Below are 20258 nucleotides of genomic sequence, written 5' to 3' on the forward strand. Positions count from 1 at the left end.
AATAAACAAATAAAAATAAAGGTATTGTGTCTAACTATAAGTAAAATGTAGGTGTGTGTGTGTGCATGCATGTGTGTAGGTGTGTGTGTGTGTGTGTATATATATATATATATATATATATATATATATATATACACACACCTTTAAAAAATGATTAAAGAAAAGTTCAATGAGATCCAAAAGAAAATGTATAAATAATTAAAAAATAATTCATTAAAAAATAATTCAGGATATAAATGACCTTTATATCCTGAATTATATAACATTAAACAAGGAATATCTGCCCTTTGGGGACTACCCAAAAGAGAAAAAAAAAAAAAGGTAAGGCCATAGAAAACAGAAAAGTTCCCTAATAATTTCAGAAAAGATATAGACATCCAAATATAGAAGGCTTACAGTAAGAACTGGTCTCAAAATTTAAAAATCAAAATTTAAAAAAAAATTAAAAGGGGCTGGGATGCATGTAGCTGGCATTTGCAAGTGCCAAGACCCAGAACAACAACAACAAAAAAAGTATAATTGTTTCTTTTCAGTAACTACTTTAAAAGATAATGGATTAGCCCAAGATGGCCGCAAATAGAGTATATCATACCCCGTGTACCGCGCCACTGCGCGGGTGAATAACGAGTTAGAACAACAAAAAACTATCTTGTTAGGAACTTACAGCAAAATGGGGGTGCACCGAAACCTAGAGGAAGGATTTCCAGCACCGAGGTCCGGTAATTGACTCTCATACACGAGCCAACTGTGCAACCAGAGATCCGGGCTGACTGATCCGTGCGGCCCGACCCGCGGCTACAGACATCGGGGAGCCGCCAAGAAGTGACCAGCAAGCAGGGAGATTACTGCAGATTCTGTGGAATCCTGCCACCTGAGCACTCACGGAGCCCTGGGCTGAGTTCGGGATTTCAGACGGGGAAGGAAACGGGACAGTTCTATCCCCCACAACGGAAACTCCACAAAGGAAACCAGCGGCCACCATCTTGAAGAGCTGAAGTAACCACCCCCACTCTCCGACAGATTGCAACAAAAAAACAGGTGCGTGTTACTCAGCTCATCTCCCATACAGCGGGGAATTCGCATAAAATCTCTCCTAGGCTCTCAGGGGAAGGGATTATCAGAGCAAGCCTGCATAAAGATGCAGGGAAAACTAGAGACACCTGACCTTCAACTCCCCCTCCCATCATCAGGGAAAACAAAACCTGTATTGCCAGCGCAGAGGGAGGGGCAAGTGGAAAAAATCAAAACAATAGAGTGCGGGGAGGGGGGGGGGTCTCAATAGCCACCCTCCACGCCCAACAAACGGCAGGCCCAGAGTACAGTTTGAACTGCCTAGAGGCATCACTCAGGGGAAATATGGTCTAGCAGGAGAAACCAGGACTAGCAGGAGAAACCAGGGGACTAGAGGCCAGGCCCTCTCGGCTGGAGTTCCCCCACCCCCCAACGGCGACCGACAACACGACTGGGCAGCTAGAGCTTGCCTGCCCACCAGCACGGCCCATTGCCCCTGCAACTGTGTGGCTGGAGACCGCACGCCCGCCTGCGACAGCTGGCCCATTGCCCCTGCGACTGGACGGCTAGAGATAGCCCGCCCACCAGCAACAGCTGCCTGTTGCCGCTGCAACTGGGCGGCTGGAGACCGCCCGGCTGCCGGCGTCCGGGAGCTGAAACCAACTAGAGACGGTCCAGTCCCACCCCTCCATTCGGACACCCCAATAAGGAGCCTGGGGCCCACCATAGCAGAGAGGTGACGTCATTGGAGCTCGGCCGTCGGAATTCCTTCCCAGCGGAATCCACTTTAGCAAGCATAGTCTACCAACACAAAGGAGAGACAACAGATATATAAAAAAACAAACCAAATTTATAGAAGAGAGCAGAAACACAGCAATCAAATAGAGCTGGAAAGTAGCGTGAACATCATGAAAAAACAAGGGAAAAAAGGATTACAAACAATGCAGGACAACTTAATTCTACAGGAGGACCTAGAAGCATCAGAAACAGGGATAGGGAAAGAACTCAAGGCATACCTAATTCAGATGGAAAGGAATATTAGAGAAGATATGAGACACCAAGTCCAAGCAATAAAAGTATATTTTGAAAATGAATTAAACAAACAAATTCAAATGGCAAAGAACGAGCTTTACCAGGAGATAGAGATCTTAAAAAAAATCAAACAGTAATCCTAGAAATGCAGGAAACTATAAACCAAATTAAGAACTCAAACGAGAATATTACAAATAGACTAGATCAAGTAGAAGTCAGAACATCAGATAATGAAGACAAAGTTTATCAACTTGAAAAGAATATAGTAAACACAGAAAAGATGCTTAAATCCCACGAGCAATCTATTCAAGAAATATGGAATGTCATAAAAAAAACAAATTTGAGAGTCATTGGGATAGAAGAAGGCATAGAGAATCAAACCAAAGGAATGGACAACCTATTAAATGAAATAATTCTAGAAAACTTCCCAGAGATGAAAGATGGAATGGATTGCCAAATCCTGGAAGCCTACAGGACCCCAAACATTCAAAACCGTAATAGACCAACTCCAAGACATATAATTATGAAGATAGCCAACATACAGAACAAGGAGAGAATATTAAAAGCTACGAGAGAAAGGAGGCAGATTACATTCAGGGGTAAACCAATTAGGTTAACGACTGATTTTTCATCACAGACTTTAAAAGCGAGAAGCTCCTGGAACAATGTATTTCAAACGCTGAAAAATAATGGGTTCCAACCAAGAATACTGTATCCAGCAAAATTAAGCTTCAGATTTGACAATGAAATTAAAATCTTTCACGATAAACAAAAGCTAAAAGAATTCGCAGCCAGAAAACCCGCACTGCAAAGCATTTTGAGCAAAATACTACAAGAAGAGGAATTGAAAAATAGTGCCCAAAATTAACAGCAGGAGGTAAAGGGGGAGGAAAATAACCAAAAAGTAAAAACTAGCCAAACTAAAATAAATGAATAAATAAACATGACTGGAAGTACAAATCATATTTCAATTGTAACCTTAAATGTTAATGGCCTAAACTCACCAATCAAGAGACATAGGCTAGTAACCTGGATCAAAAAAACGAATCCAACAATATGCTGCCTTCAGGAGACTCATATGATAGGAAAAGACATACACAGGCTGAAGGTGAAAGGTTGGGAAAAATCATACCACTCACATGGCCCTCGGAAGCAAGCAGGAGTGGCCATACTCATATCGAATAAAATCAACTTCAAACCTAAGTTAATCAAAAGGGATAAAGAAGGACACTATATACTGTTAAAAGGAACCATCCACCAACAAGACATAATAATTATCAATTTGTATGCACCAAAAAATGGAGCTGCAACGTTCATAAAACAAAATCTCCTCAAGTTCAAGAGTCAAATAGAGTACAACACAATAATTATGGGTGACTTCAACACACCGCTCTCACCATTAGACAGATGCTCTAGACAAAAGCTGAATAAAGAAACTATTGAACTCAATAGCACAATCAATAACCTAGACTTAACCGACATATATAGAATGTATCAACCATCATCAAGTGGATACACGTTCTTCTCAGCAGCACATGGATCCTACTCAAAGATAGATCATATATTATGCCATAGGGCAACTCTTAGTAAATATAAAGGTGTGGAGATAATACCATGCACCATATCTGATCATAATGGAATGAAATTGGAAATCAATGATTAAAGAAGGAAGGAAAAACCCTACACCACATGGAAAATGAACAATATGTTACTGAATGATCAATGGGTTACAGAAGACATAAAGGAGGAGATAAAAAAATTCATAGAGACAAATGGCAATATAGACACAACATACTGGAATCTATGGGACACAATGAAAGCAGTATTAAGAGGGAAATTCATTTCTTGGAGTTCTTTCCTCAAAAAAAGAAAAAACCAACAAATAAATGAACTCACACTACACCTCAAAAACCTAGAAAAGGAAGAGCAAAACAACAGCAAATGTAGTAGAAGACAAGAAATAATTAAAATTAGAGCAGAAATCAACGAAATTGAAACAAAAAAAAAACATTGAAAAAATTGAAAAAACTAAAATGAAAAAAAAGAAAAACTACATAATGATATATAAAAACTAAGAAGCCTAAGTGTTCTAAGAAGACAGGAATCATAGTCCTCACCAGCTGATGGTCAGTCAACCGTCTGAGATAAGCAAACCTAGAGAGATGACTCATCCTGAGGGCCCAATTTGCACACATGGAAAATTAGCCATGTGAGAAAGTGTGTAGTCCCATTATTTGTTTACTAATTTCTCTGTCTCCATAAATAAAGCATTATGGTTGCCCTTTCATGAGTCAGTGAGTTTGAAGATCAGAACATATACACTGGATTGCAAAACATGAAACATGGATATTTACATCTCTGTTTGCCTTATAGCTTCAATTGAAATGAAAAAAAAACAGATCTTATTTGTTTCTGATTGAAGAACTCAACAATGTGCTGCATGTTAGAACTTCCTAAAACCTAATGAATATTTCATATTTTAATTACATATTTGGATTTCTTCTCGTTGTAAATATAAACTGGGTTTTCCTTTCCTTTACACAACTCACAACATGTAGAGTTGAAATGAGTTTTTAATCCAGGTAAATATAAACACCTAGATATCTTCCAGCTTGAAAACTCCATGTGACCCAGGGAAGTTGGTACCAAACGAATAGTTATTAAGATAAAGCATTTCCTGATGATCTAAACCTAACATAGTACAACAGAAAAAGTGATTACATTTTGTCTTATATAAATGGAATATCTCACCTGCTATATCCAAAAAAAAAAAAAAAACAATAAGAAAAAAAAAGAGAATTCAAATTACTAACATACGGGATGAAAAAGGCAAGATCACAACAGACACTACAGAAATACAGAATATAATTAGAAAGTATTTTGAAAACCTATATTCCAATAAAATAGAAGATACTGAAGACATCGATAAATTTCTTAAGTCATATGATCTGCCCAGATTGAGTCAGGAAGACACACACAATTTAAACAGACCAATAACAAAGGAAGAAATTGAAGAAGCCATCAAAAGACCACCAACCAAAAAAAGCCCAGGACCGGATGGGTATACAGCGGAGTTTTACAAAACTTTCAAAGAAGAATTAATACCAATACTTTTCAAGCTATTTCAAGAAATAGAAAAAGAAGGAGCTCTTCCAAATTCATTCTATGAGGCCAACATCACCCTGATCCCGAAACCAGACAAAGACACTTTAAAGAAAGAAAACTACAGACCAATATCTCTAATGAACTTGGATGCAAAAATCCTCAATAAAATCCTGGCGAATCGAATACAAAAGCATATCAAAAAAATTGTACACCATGATCAAGTAGGATTCATGCCTGGGATGCAAGGCCGGTTCAATATATGGGAATCAATAAATACTATTCACCACATCAATAGACTTAAAGACAAGAACCATATGATCATCTAGATAGATGCAGAAAAAGCATTTGACAAAGTACAGCATCCCTTTATGTTCAAAACACTAGAAAAACTAGGGATAACAGGAACTTACCTCAACATTGTAAAAGCTATATATGCTAAACCTCAGGCTAGCACCATCCTAAATGGAGAAAAACTGAAGGCATTCCCTTTAAAATCTGGAACAAGACAGGGATGCCCTCTATCACCACTTCTATTCAATTTAGTTCTTGAAACACTAGCCAGAGCAATTAGACAGACAAAAGAAATTAAAGGCATAAAAATAGGAAAAGAAGAACTTAAATTATCAATATTTGCAGATGACATGATAATATATTTAACAGACCCAAAAGGGTCTACAAAGAAACTGCTAGAGTTAATAAATGAATTCAGCAAAGTGGCAGGATATAAAATCAACAAGCATAAATCAAAGGCATTCCTGTATATCAGCAACAAAACTTCTGAAATGGAAATGAGGAAAACCACTCCATTCACAATATCCTCAAAGAAAATAAAATACTTGGGAATCAACCTAACAAAAGAGGTGAAAGATTTATACAATGAAAACTACAGGACCCTAAAGAAAGAGACAGAAGAAGATCTTAGAAGATGGAAAAATGTACCCTGTTCATGGATAGGCAGAACTAACATCATCAAAATGGCGATACTACCCAAAGTTCTCTATAGGTTTAATGCAATGCCAATCAAAATCCCAACGGCATTTCTTGTAGAAATAGATAAAGCAATCATGAAATTCATATGGAAAAACAAAAGACCCAGAATAGCAAAAGCAATTCTAAGCAGGAAGTGTGAATCTGGAGGTATAGCGATACCAGAGCAATAGTAACAAAAACAGCGTGGTACTGGTACCAAAACAGGCAGGTGGACCAATGGTACAGAATAGAGGACACAGAAACCAATCCACAAAACTACAACTTTCTTATATTTGATAAAGGGACTAAAAGCATGCAATGGAGGAAGGATAGCATCTTCAACAAATGGTTCTGGGAAAACTGGAAATCCATATGCAACAAAATGAAACTGAATCCCTTTCTCTCGCCATGCACAAAAGTTAACTCAAAATGGATCAAGGAGCTAGATATCAAATCAGAGACACTGCGTCTGATAGAAGAAAAAGTTGGCTACGATCTACATACTGTGGGGTCGGGCTCCAAATTCCTTAATAGGACGCCCATACCCCAAGAGTTAATAACAAGAATAAATAAATGGGACTTACTTAAACTAAAAAGTTTTTTCTCCGCAAGAGAAACAATAAGAGAGGTGAATAGAGAGCCTACATCATGGGAACAAATTTTACCCCTCACACTTCAGACAGAGCCCTAATATCCAGAATATACAAAGAACTCAAAAATTAAACAATAAGATAACAAATAACCCAATCAACAAATGGGCCAAGGACCTGAACAGACACTTCACAGAGGAGGACATACAATCAGCAACAAGTACATGAAAAAATACTCACCATCTCTAGCAGTCAGAGAAATGCAAATCAAAACCACCCTAAGATACCATCTCACTCCAGTAAGACTGGCAGCCATTATGAAGTCAAACAACAATAAGTGTTGGCGAGGATGTGGGGAAAAGGGTACACTTGTACACTGCTGGTGGGACTGCAAATTGGTAAGGCCAATTTGGAAAGCAGTATGGAGATACCTGGGAAAGTTGGGAATGGATCCACCATTTGACCCAGCTATTGCCCTCCTCGGACTATTCCCTGAGGATCTTAAAAGAGCGTACTATAGGGATACTGCCACATCAATGATCATAGCGGCACAATTCACAATAGCTAGACTGTGGAACCAACCTAGATGCCCTTCAATAGATGAATGGATAAAAAAAATGTGGCATCTATACACAGTAGAGTACTACGCAGCAATAAAAAATGACAAAATCATACAATTTGCAGGGAAATGGATGGCATTAGAGCAGATTATGCTAAGCAAAGCTAGCCAATCCTTAAAAAACAAATGCCAAATGTCTTCTTTGATATAAAGAGAGCAACTAAGAACAGAACAGGGAGGAAGGGCATGAGGAAAAGATTAACATTAAACAGAGACGAGTGGGGGGAGAGAAAGGGCGAGAGAAGGGAAAGCATATGGAAATGGTAGGAGACCCTCAATGTTACACAAAATTACATAGAAGAGGATGTGAGGGGAAAGGGGGGGACAAGGGAGAGAATTGAACAACAGCAGATGAGGTAGAGAGGGATGATGGGTGGGGAGGGGAGGGGGGATAGTAGGGGATAGGAAAGGTAGCAGAATACAACAGTCACTAATATGCCATTATGTAAAAATGTGAGTGTGTAACCGATGTGATTCTGCAATTTGTATTTGGGGTAAAAATGGGAGTTCATAACCCAATTGAGTCAAATGTATGAAAGATGATATATCATGAGCTTTGTAATGTTTTGAACAACCAATAAAGAAAAAAGATAATGGATTAAACTCATCAATATAAAGACAGTTTAGCAGACTGGACAAAAACATATGATCCAATTACATGATGTCTGTAAGGCTCTCATTTTTTAAAATTTGTGTATGATACATTTTTACAACATATGCAGAACCTGGAAGAGCATTGTAAAGACTAGTTAAAGTCACAGATTAATTAAACAGATAATAAGATTTTTTTTTTAATGCAAGGAAAGGGCTGGTACACAGTGGTGGAGCACTTGCCTCACACATGTGAGATACTGGGTTTGATCCTCAATACCACATAAAAAGTAAATAAATAAAATAAAGGTTTTGTGTCCATCTACAATTAAAAATACTTTTTAAAAAATGCAAGGAAAAAGAGTTCATAGACAGACCTATGGAACAAAAAACAATCTAATGGAATAACAAAAATTCAATGTGGATCAAATAAATTATTGATGATAATGATAATTATTCATGCTTCTTATTATTGAGCACTTATGTTATACTAGGCAATATACTAAGTAAGCACTTAATCTTATCTGGGGACTGAAATCAGGGATGCTCTACCACTGAACTACATTCCCAACTCTTTTTTTCTTTCTTTTTTTTTCTTTTTTTATTTTAACACAGGATCTGTCTAAATTGCCAAGACTGGCCTCAAACCTGTGATCCTACTGCCTCAGTCTCCAGAGGTTACTGGGATTATAGACATGTGCCACCATTTCCAGCTCTTATTTTTTTTTAAATTAAGTACCAATCGAATTAAAAAGATGAAGATCATATAAGGTATTATCTTGGACACAATGGGATGAAGTTACAAATCAATAACAGGAGGAAAATTGTAAAATCCACAAATCTATGTAAATTAAACAACACAGTGTTAACCAATGTATCAAAGTTGTAATTACAAGGGAAATTAGAAAATATTTAGAGACTAATGAAAACAAAAATGTAACATATCAACACATGGGACACAGCAAAAAGAGTGTTAAGGTAAAATTTATTATCATAAATACATACAAACATTTTTTTCTTTTGGGGGGCAGGTACCAGGGATTGAACTCAGGGACACTCAACCACTGAGCCACATCCCTAGACCTATTTTGTATTTTATTTAGAAACAGGGTCTCACTGAGTTACATACATTCTTATTTCTTAAAATATAAGAAAGAGGCCAGGTGCAATGGTGCACGCCTGTAATCCCAGCAACTCAGGAGGCTGAGGTAGGAGGATTCCAAGTTCAAAGTCGGCTTCACAACTTAGAGACGCCCTAAGCAACTTAGTGAGACCTGTCTCTAAATAAAATATTAAAAAGAGCTGGGGATGTGGCTCAGTGATTAAGTGTCCCAGGGTTCAATTCCTAGAACCTAAAGGAAAAAGAAAAAGAGATTGGGTGTAGGTAAGTAATAGAGTACTTACTTACCATATCTCTAAGTCCCGAGGTTCAAACCCTAACACAAAAAAAGGAAAACAATAAAAGAGGGAGGGAGGAAAGAATGTAAGGTGGAAGGGAAGGATGGAGAACCAATCATCAAACTCAAAATGACAACATAACTCTACAACTTAATGAACCAAGTAAAGAAAAATGAACTAATCCCAAAAGTAGCAAAAAGAAGGAAATATAGGAGCTGGGGTTGTGGCTCAGAGGTAGAGCGCTCGCCTACCATGCATGAGGCACCAGGTTCGATCCTCAGCACCACATAAAAATAAAAGATATTGTGTCCACCTATAATTGAAAAATAAATATTAAAAAAGAAGGAAATATAAAGATTTGAGCAAAATTAAATGAGAGAAAATAAATAAAACCAACTGTTGGTTCTTTGAAAAGGTCAACAAGGTTACAAAATAATTGGGCGAGGTTGTATATGCCTATAATCCCAGCAGCTCTGGAAGCTTAGACAGGAGGATCAAGAGTTCAAAGACAGCCTCAGCAACAGCAAGGTGCTAAGCAACTCTGAGAGACCCTAGCTCTAAATAAAATACAAAATAGGACTGGGGATGTGGCTCAGTGGTAGAATGCCCCTGAGCTCAATTCCAGGTACAAAAAAAAAAAAAAAATACCAAAAGTTCAGCTAGATAGTGTAAGAAATAAGAAATAAAGATAAAATACTCATATAATTTTTTTTAAAAAAGAGAACATTACTACTGATGCTACAGAAATTTAGAAGATTTAAAGAGAGAACTATGACAACAAACTGGATAAGCAAGAAGAAACAGAATTGCACAGAAACACAAAACCTACCAAGACTGAATCACAAAAAAATTAAAACTGTGAACAGTCTATAATTAGCAAAGCAACTGAATCAGTAACCAAAAGCCTCCTGACAAAAGTTCTGAACCTAATGGCTTCGTTGGTGAATTATACCAAACAATAAAGACAAATTAATGCCTGTCTTTCTCAAACTTATTCAAAAAATCAAAATGAAATAAAATTCTTTCTATAAGGTCAACATGGCCCTGATAGCAAAGCCAGCTAAATACACTAAAAGAAAATTTTTTAAAAAAACAATATCACTTCTGAACACTAAGGCAAAAATCCTCAACACAATACTACCAAACCACAATTTGTTATATATTTTATAAAAAAGTAAAAGAGGAGTTCAAAAGTTTGCAAAACAAACAAAATGATAAATATTTAAGGAGACAATACTATCTAAGCTGACTTGATCATTACACATTGTATACATGTATTGAATTATCACATTGTACCCTATTTTGTCAAGAATTAAAGCCAATGTTCCTCATACTATTTCATAAAGCAAAAGGGAAAGGAACTCTTCCAAACTCATTCTACCAAACCAGTATTACTCTGCTACCAAAACTGGACAAAGACACACACACACAAAAAGAAAACTATAGACACATATCAATGACAAACATAGATGCAAAAATCCTCAATAAAATATTTGCAAAGTGAATTAAAGATCACATTTAAAAAAGACCATACACCATGATCAGGTTGGTTTCATTCCAGAGGTGCAGAATGACTCAATATAGACAAGTCAATAAACATAATATATTGCATAAATAGAATCAAGGACAAAAAAACACATGATCATTTCAAAAGATGCCAAAAAAGCCTTTGATAAATTCAACATTCCATCATAATAAAACTCTTGAACAAATTAGGTATAGAAAGATCATACTTCAACATATAAGGAATATATATATATATATATATTTATATGATAAACACATAACCCATATCATACTGAATAGGGGAAAACTGAAAGCATTTTCTCTAAAATCAGAAATAAAAAAGGCAAGGGTTCCACTCTCAACACTCTTATTCAACATAGTGCTTGAAACTATAGGTAGAACAACTGGGAAATAAAAGGTATGCAAACAGGAAAAGAAAAAGTAGAATTATCCCTGTTTGCAGATGATATGATTCTATACTTAGAAAGCCTTAAAAACTCCATACCAAAGACTGTTAAAACTGGTAAGAAAAATACAGCAAAGTATCAGGACATAAAACCAACACACACACACACACACACACACACACACACACACACACAATAGCTTTTCTATAGATCAATAATGAATTCACTAAGAAAGAAATCAGGAAAGCAGTCCTAATAAAAACAACATCCAAAAAAAAAATATATATATATATATATATATATATATATATATATATATATATATATATATAAAATAACTAAGAATAAACCTAACCAAGGAGTCAAATTTTTAAAACACTGAAGAAAGAATTGAAAAAGATGGAAAGACCTCCCATGTTCATGGATAGGCAAAATTACTACTAATATTAGTACCCAAAGCAATCTACAGGTTCACTGCAATCTCCATCAAAATAGCAATAACATTTTTACAGAACTAGAAAATATAATCCTAAAATTCAGATGGAAGCACAAAAGACCCGAAATAGCCAAAGCAATCCTGAGCAAAAAGAACAATGCTGAAGACATTACAATACCTGAGTTCAAAACATACTCTGGAGCCATAATAACAAAAAACATGGTACTTGCTTAAACACAGATATGTATACCAACAGAACAGAAAAGGATACTCAGAAATAACCTACTCTACAGCCAATTGATCTTCCAGAAGGTACTAAAAAACACACAACAGAGAAAAGACAGCTTCTTCAAAAAATGGTGCTATGAAAACAGAACAGTCACAGAAGACTGAAACTTGAACCCCGTCTCTCGCCCTGTACAAAAATCAACTCAAAATGGATACAAGAGTTTGTTTTCTTTGATATAAGGAGACTGATTCATAGTGGGATAAGGAGGGGGAGGATGGGAGGAACAGATAAACAAACTCTAGACAGGGCATAGAGGTTGGAGGGGAAATTTTGAAACTTCTAGAAGATAACATAGGGGAAAGACTTCAAGATATTGGCACAGGATATGATTCCTTTCAGACTCCAATAGCTCAAGAAATATCCAAACTGATAAATGAGATCAGATTATAATAAAAGGCTTGGGCACAGCAAAATAATTAATCAACACAGTAAAGAGACAATCCACAAATGGGAGAAAATGCTAGGTATTCATCTGACAGAGGATTAACACCCAAAATATATAAAGAATCCAAAAAATTTAACAGAACAAGTAATCAAATCAACATACTGACAAATTATTTGAATAGAAACTTCTCAAAAGAAATACAAATGGGGCTGGGGTTGTGGCTCAGCAGTAGAGCACTTTCCTAACACATGTGAGGCACTGGGTTCAATCCTCAGCACCACATAAAAATAAATAAAATAAAGGGCCATCAACAACTAAAAAATATTTTTTAAAAAATAAAAATAAAATAAATAAAGGTGTTGTATCCAACTACAACTAAATATATATTAAAAAGAAGTACAAATAGCTAATAAATATATGAAAGATGTTCAGTATCTATAGGCATCAGGAAAATACAAATCAAAACTACATTGAGAATCCACTTCACACCCCCACTCCCATCATAATGGCAATTATAAAAAAAAATTAACAAATGCTAGCAAGGATGTGGAGAAAAAAGGAACACAAATACATCGTTGGTGGAAATATACATTAGTGCAGCCACTATGGAAAGCAATATGGGAATGGAACCACCATTTGATCCAGCTATCCCTCTCCTTGGTCTATACCCAAAGGACTTAAAACAGCATACTACAGGGACACACAGCCACATCAATGCTTATAGCAGCACAAGTCACAATAGCTAAATTGTGCAACCAACCTAGATGCCCTTCAATAGACGGATTAAAAAATGTGGCATATATACACAATGAAATATTACTCAGCAATAAAATAGAATAAAATCATGGAATTTGCAAGTAAATAGATTGAGTTAGAGAAGATAATGCTAATTGAAGTTAGCCAATCCCAAAAAAACAAATGCCAAGTGTTTTCTTTGATATAAGGAGACTGATTCACAGTGGGATAGGGAGGGGGAGCATGGGAACTCTAGACAGGGCAGAGAGGTTGGAGGAGAAGAGAGGGGGCATGGGGTTATTAATTATTAATAAAGATCTATTGACAACTAAAAAAATTTTTTTAAAAAGTAGAAACAGGACTGGGGTTGTGGCTCAGTGGTACAGTGTTCACCTAGCATGCATGAGGCACTGGGTTCGACGCTCAGCACCACATAAATGTAAAATAAAGATTTTGTGTACACCTAAAACTAAAAAATAAATATACATATTAAAACAATTTTTTTTAAAAAGTGGAAACAACCCAAATGTCCAAGATCTGGTGAAGGGATAAACACAATGTGGTTTAACGATGCAATGGTATACTGTTTGACAATGAAAGGAAACAAAGTACTGATATATGTTACAGCATGGATAACCTCAAATGAAAGCCAGACACAAAAGAACATACATATTTATGATTCTGTTTATATGAAATCTCCAAAAACTCAAGTCCCAAGAGGACATAAAGTAAACTAGTGGTTGCCTATGACCACTAAGATTCAAGATGACTATAAATGGTTTATTCTGGGGCATGATGGAAATGTTCTCTGACCTTTGCTAGAGTGTTGTGATGGTGAAACAATTTTGTAAATACACCAAAAAAAATTTATTAACACAAAACTGTAAACAAAAAACAATACTGAAAGGAATTATAATCTTTAAAATGAGATGAAACGCAAAAAGATAGTGTTAGAAATTCCAAAGTAATGCAAACCCCCTTTCCAGATGTACTTTTGTTATTTTTGCTTCCCTGCACACAGTAGCAATTTATAAAATATTTCAGACAGCTTAGCAGAACTCAATAATAGTGTGACTAAAACAAAAAAAATTAAGTCTCCAATGTTAAAATAGGTTTTCTAAAGACAAACTAACAATATTCCTCACATTATAATGAATTAGAGTCCTAAATTTCTTCAACTAAGAAATAATTCCAAAGCTATTTACACCTCTCAGACATGTGAAGATCAAATGACACAATTTAGGCTTAGCCTGATGCCTGATATATAGTAAATACTCAATAGGTGTTTGCTGCCACAATTATAAATAGAAAGTATTCAGTTTCATCCTGATGATACTGCTCATGTTTTCTATGATTGATATGACAAAAGCCCCCAAAGGAGTAATTACTAGAGTAGAAAAATATATATAATTTCATAAGTATATCATATTACAATAGAAATAAGTCTATAGGTCCAAATTCTGTAAACTCATTAGTAATAAAAATGAGATCAATAGATGAAGCAAACCAAACTGCAGTCTTCTAAAAACACTCAATCTGCCCAAAATAATTTTATACAGCTATGAACACATGCCACTTGTGCTATGAAGCAAATACATGAAAATTTCCCATCACTATTCATTGTTTTATTTAACAAAGTTACTTCCTACCTCTGTCTAAAAATTTAATTCTCATAACCTAGTTTCACACAAACATCTCACCATGTTCTCAGTTTCTAGATATTCAAAACATTCTATCTATCTGAGCCTAACAGGTAGAAAATTTAGAAAAAAGTTAAGGATGAAAAGTTCTAGAATATTCAGTAAAGGTTAAAATATAGAAAGAATGCCCTTTGCTGGCTTAAGACAGTGCAAATCAATTTAGATCCTTTATATGCTACATCAGAGATTTTTTCAAAACAAAAAAAATTCTTCTTTTAAATATTCAAGCATATGTCCTTACAAATGCCATGAAGAAATACTTTATGAATATTTCAACTTTGTGAATTTAAATTAATATAATATATTTATATTGTCAATAAAGGCTTCAGGCACAAATTCTAAAATAATACAAAGCACTCTAAATTCTAAACATCTGTCAAAAATCACATTCCAGCGCTGGGGTTGTAGTTCAGCACTTGCCTCACACATATGAGGCACAGAACCACATAAAAATATTGGGTCCATCTACAACTAAAAAAATATATATTTTTTTAAAATCACATTCCATTTCTCCAAAGCTGGCCAGCTAAGTAAAGTATAAATCTGATAAACTATTGCCGATTGGCTATATCACTTTTACCAGTTTTAAAAAATCCATTTTCCTGTCAGGACCATCTTAACATACTGTTTTTATATGTATTAAAAACATGTATTAAAGTCATTATTATACTGCTATCTCAATACCTACTGCTATTGAATTTTAAAATCTTTTTAATCTTCTCTGTCATTAGGTATATATTAATAGGACCTTATAGTGCTAACTCTGATAACATACCTGAAAATTATTACCTCAGGAATAGTAGTCAGATGTCATAAACTCTATAAGGAAGGCCAAAAATTGCAGTTTTATGCTACCTGATAATTTAGGAGAAAACAAACTGAAAGATATTAGATAAAATGCCAGGGGAGAAAAGCAATATTAAAGTAATAATATGTTATGATGGTTATTGACTTGATATCCTCAAAGAACCTGTCCCCACAACTTTATAGTCATCTTTATGGAAAGATAAGACTTCAATAAATTTTGAGCCATGCAAGGTTTTCAGGATTTCTTTCCCTTAAAAATTAAACAACTTTATATAGACAAACTTTTCAGAAAATGTGGCTTGACTTTTTAATGAAAATATAGGATCCATGAAATAAAATTTTTGATATGATCTTAATAATCTTTGGAGAAACCAAGTCTATAAACAACTGAGTTTGTTCATATTTTAAGGATCAAGTCATCATTATTATACCTACAGATGTAATGATATTTTCATCTTGACAATTCATCCACCATATAGTAGTAGGTCAAGAGGTTTATAGAAATGATATGGAGTCACCGATATATTTTTGTATTTTCTATAGACAATTTACTTGAAAGGGGATGTGAACTCAATAGCTTATAGAAGTACTCTGGCATAAATTCAGGGACTCCATTTAGTCTTCTAAATTTGTGTGATCTTTCAATAATTATAGTTTTTACTTTGCTACATTTTTTCACTCACTATGCTAAAAAGAGAAAATTCAATACCCTTTTTTAAAATAACAACTTTCTAATCATTTATTGATGTCCAATCCAAAAAAGCTCTGAATTCCTTCTGAAAATAACTATAATGTGTGTCCTCCTGATACTTAATTCTAATATTAAATAGTTCACTAACACTATGACTACAGGATCATAATTTCTAAATACAGTATCTTTTTCATTACTGATCAGAGATGAATCAAGAATTTTTATTATTCTACATATACCTTTTGCTTTATCAGATAAGCTTATCAAGAAGTTCCAAATGCAGAAAAACAAGGAGTTAAGATGACTCACAACCATAGAAAGTTAGAAGTTAGAAGGAACCTCATTGAGTTCAACCCTTCTGTTTTAAATATTGTGGTGAATGAATCCCATAAAGCTTCAGCGAGTCACTCCTGGTCATGCTATCTGTAGTACAAGCCATCTTATATCACACTCATTCACACATTGGTATCTTACCTTTCCGATGATGACTTAGAAGTGACAGGATGCCCATGAATACTTTTTTTATTTTTATGGTCTAGAGAGATGACTTTATTTCTTAGGCTTCTTTTCCACTAGGAAAAAAAAATATGTCCAATTTTAATAATAAATACAATAATAATATGATAGGAGGCACTTAAAATGTTGTCTTAATTTAGAAACTAAGATAAACAGCCAAAAGCTTAGTAGTAAACAGAGGAAAAAAAAAGTACAATCTACAGAATACAGAATCTTAGAATACAGACTTTTTTTTAATTCCAGTGCTGGGAATCAAACCTGAGGCTTCACACGTCCCAGGCAAGTGCTCTACATGTCCAGCCCATACCTGCATCTTTTGCTAGTATTGAAATACAAATGCCCAAAAAATTAATTTTAAAATGTATGTATATATGAACCATTAAAAATTGTACAGATGTGTTTAGTCCAGAAATCAATATTCTGAGACTCCCCAGTTTAAAGAACTATAAAAATTTGCAATGTTTAAAGAAGTAATAACATGCTAGAAACATAGCTCAGTGGTACAGCACTTATCTACCATGGACAAGGCTCTGTTTTCTATTTCAGCAACTCAAACAAACGAAAATACACACACACATAATTTTATGACTACTTATTTGTTACACACGAAGGTAAATGGGGCCTATGATCCTGAAGTAAATGCATGTCAAACAACTAGAAGGGATTAAAATCTGTTCCCTGTGAACCCAGGAAATGGAAGAAAAACAGATATCTTACTAATAGGTTTAGATCTGATATGACAAAGAAAAGGGGTTAAAACTATTTATTTGTATGTAAGTAGTGTAAGATATTTGTATACATATCAATATCTTAACCTAAACACATCTGTACAATTTTTAATGGTTCATACATAAATATATTTATATTGTTTTTTCTGGTACTGGAGACTGAACCCTGGGCCTCAGGCTCACCAGGCAAGCATTCTACCACATTCCCAGCCCCAGTTTTTATATTCTCTATGTCTTTGTTTCCTTTTTTGAAAACTGATGTAATCATGCTTCAATCAATACATGTACAATCATTACACATGTAATTAAGTTTTAAAGACTGTCTTCATCTAAGAGGTATTTGTATATCTGCTATTCGTAACAACATCATTTAAAATAGCCAAAAGGTGGAAGCATCTCAATGTGCATAAACAGAAGAAAGGGTAAACAAAAAGCTATCTGTGTATGTGTGTGTGTGTGTATACACACACACACACACACACACACACAATGAAATATTACTCAGCCCTAAAGAGGAAGGAAATTTTGAAACATGAATATGAATGAATTCTGACAGTATACTACATGAAACGAGCCAGCAATGAAAGGACAAACACTGATGTTCCACTCATATCAAGTACCTAGACTAGTTAAATTTATAGAGCTAGAAAGCAGTAGTGACTTCTAGGGACTGGGAGGAAGGCACAATGGGAGCTTTTTGTTTTGGGTGCTGGGGAGCAAAGGTTAATGGGGAGTTACTTTTTAATGGACACAGTTCAGTTTTACAAGATAAAAAGACTACTGGAGATGGATGGTGGTGATGGTTTCACAATAATGTGAAAAGTATTGTCACTGAACCATACCCTTAAAATGGTTAACATAGTGAATTTTACGTCATGTGTATTTCACCACAATATAAAATAGTTTTTTAATAAGATGGGGGAAAATTACTCTCTTAAATGTGTCAATAAATGTTGTCCTATAAATGCTGCAGGTATTCTATTATCACCACAACCCAACATTGTATAAAACATATCACTCCAAAAAAAAAAAAAAAAGTGAAGCTCAGAGAATAAACCTGCCCAACTGAACCTGTGTCTGTCTAACATAAATCCTGTGTTCCCTCTAACACTCTAAATCAGAATTAAATAAATTCTGAGAAATCCTTTGTATCAATATCTTAACCTAAACACATCTGTACGATTTTTTTTTGAGAGAGAGAGAGAGAGAGAAGAGAGAGAATTTTTTTAATATTTATTTTTCAGTTTTCGGTGACACAACATCTTTTATTTTATTTTTATGTGGTGCTGAGGATCAAACCCAGCGCCCCGTGCATGCCGGGCAAGCACGTTACCACTTGAGCCACATCCCCAGCCCACACATCTGTACAATTTTTAATAGTTCAAAATCTATCACCATTCTAGCAATATATCTATGCAAACTCCCGACGCTTCCCTCATTCCCCTTTCTATAAAAACCTCCAAGTCATTATCAGCCCCTCAATAATGACGGGGCAAAAGACATGGGTCACTTTATCTTCCCAGTATAGCTACAATGATTAAAAGTCCTTTCATGATTAAAAAGGAAAAGAAAAGAAAAAAGTGTCATATGACAAGGTTGAAATTATCAGGTTATCAAGGGAAAAAAATTTTAATCCATGCTCTGAGAAGAAAGTTTGAACAGTAAATGTTAAGGTCTGTAAATAAGTCAAAAATAACACCTGGTATTTTGCCAGACAAATGTTAGAGTTCGTAAACAAGTCAGGATGGTGCCTGGCAAAATGTCAGAGGGAGTGGTTTGAGAAGTAACAAAAGCGAGCCATTAAGTGTGGAGATTCCTTATTGGTTGACTGATGTATCTAGTTTATGCTAATTAAGATAAGCTGTGCAAAATGTATAAATAGCTCTGTTGTCTTACAATAAACGGCTCCCATTCCTGCTGTATCAACTGCACAAGTTATTCGTCACCCCCCGGTTATTTTGCTGCAGCCGGACCCCGGCAAGTAAAAACTGTATTGGATAGACTAAAGTGCAAAAGAGATAACAAGGTGAGAATTTATAGAAATAGCACCAAATTATTCAAACTGAGAAAATAGAAAGTAAGCAATTAAAAATGACTCATAAACTCATAAACCTGTGGTACAACACTAAAATTTGCAAAATTCATGTTGTTGCAGTCTTAGGAGAGAAAAAAAAAGAATGTATACAGAAAAAAGTATCTGACAGCTAAAGACTTCCATAATTTGATAAAAGACATGAACTTGCAGATTCAAAAAGTGTCACAAAGTGTCATAAATCATGATAAATGTACTGAAAATTACTGAAACAATTTTTGGAAGCAAATTTATAGAAAGCAGTAGTGACAAAGAAAAATGACACATTAAAATGAGAGAAATGAAACACATAAAATGATAATAACTATTCCAGCAACAGTAGTTTTGATAAAATTCAAAAGCTTTTGATAAAATTCCATAGGAATGAAGGCAAAGTTAAGACATTCTCAGATTAAGCTAAAAAACTCATAGCTTGCAAACCTGTTCTAAATTAAATATAAAAGGAAACAAATCAGGCATAAGGATAGTAACATCAAAGGAAAAATGAAACTTCAGGAATGAAATAAGAGCATTAGAACTAATAAATGTGAGTAAATACAATATTTTTAAACCTTAAACTCTTTAAAATGTATATGAAAATCCAAAAATCACAACATTGTCTAGAGATATTCAAAATATGCTGGTTTAATATAGGTGACCATTACATCTTAA

At 34.9% G+C, this 20258-nt stretch overlaps 1 protein-coding gene across 1 annotated transcript in view; it reads right to left on the reverse strand.

Moving 5' to 3' along the window:
* Positions 1–20258, reverse strand: part of Senp7 (SUMO specific peptidase 7) — a 150622-nt gene that overhangs the window by 94821 nt on the left and 35543 nt on the right. Inside the window, exon 4 of the mRNA XM_077795332.1 lies at positions 16746–16843. Coding sequence (XP_077651458.1) covers positions 16746–16843 — 98 coding nt within the window. The remainder of the gene's footprint in view (positions 1–16745; positions 16844–20258) is intronic.

This window comes from Urocitellus parryii, chromosome 2 (assembly GCF_045843805.1).
Source record: "Urocitellus parryii isolate mUroPar1 chromosome 2, mUroPar1.hap1, whole genome shotgun sequence".
Taxonomy (NCBI): Eukaryota; Metazoa; Chordata; class Mammalia; order Rodentia; family Sciuridae; genus Urocitellus; species Urocitellus parryii.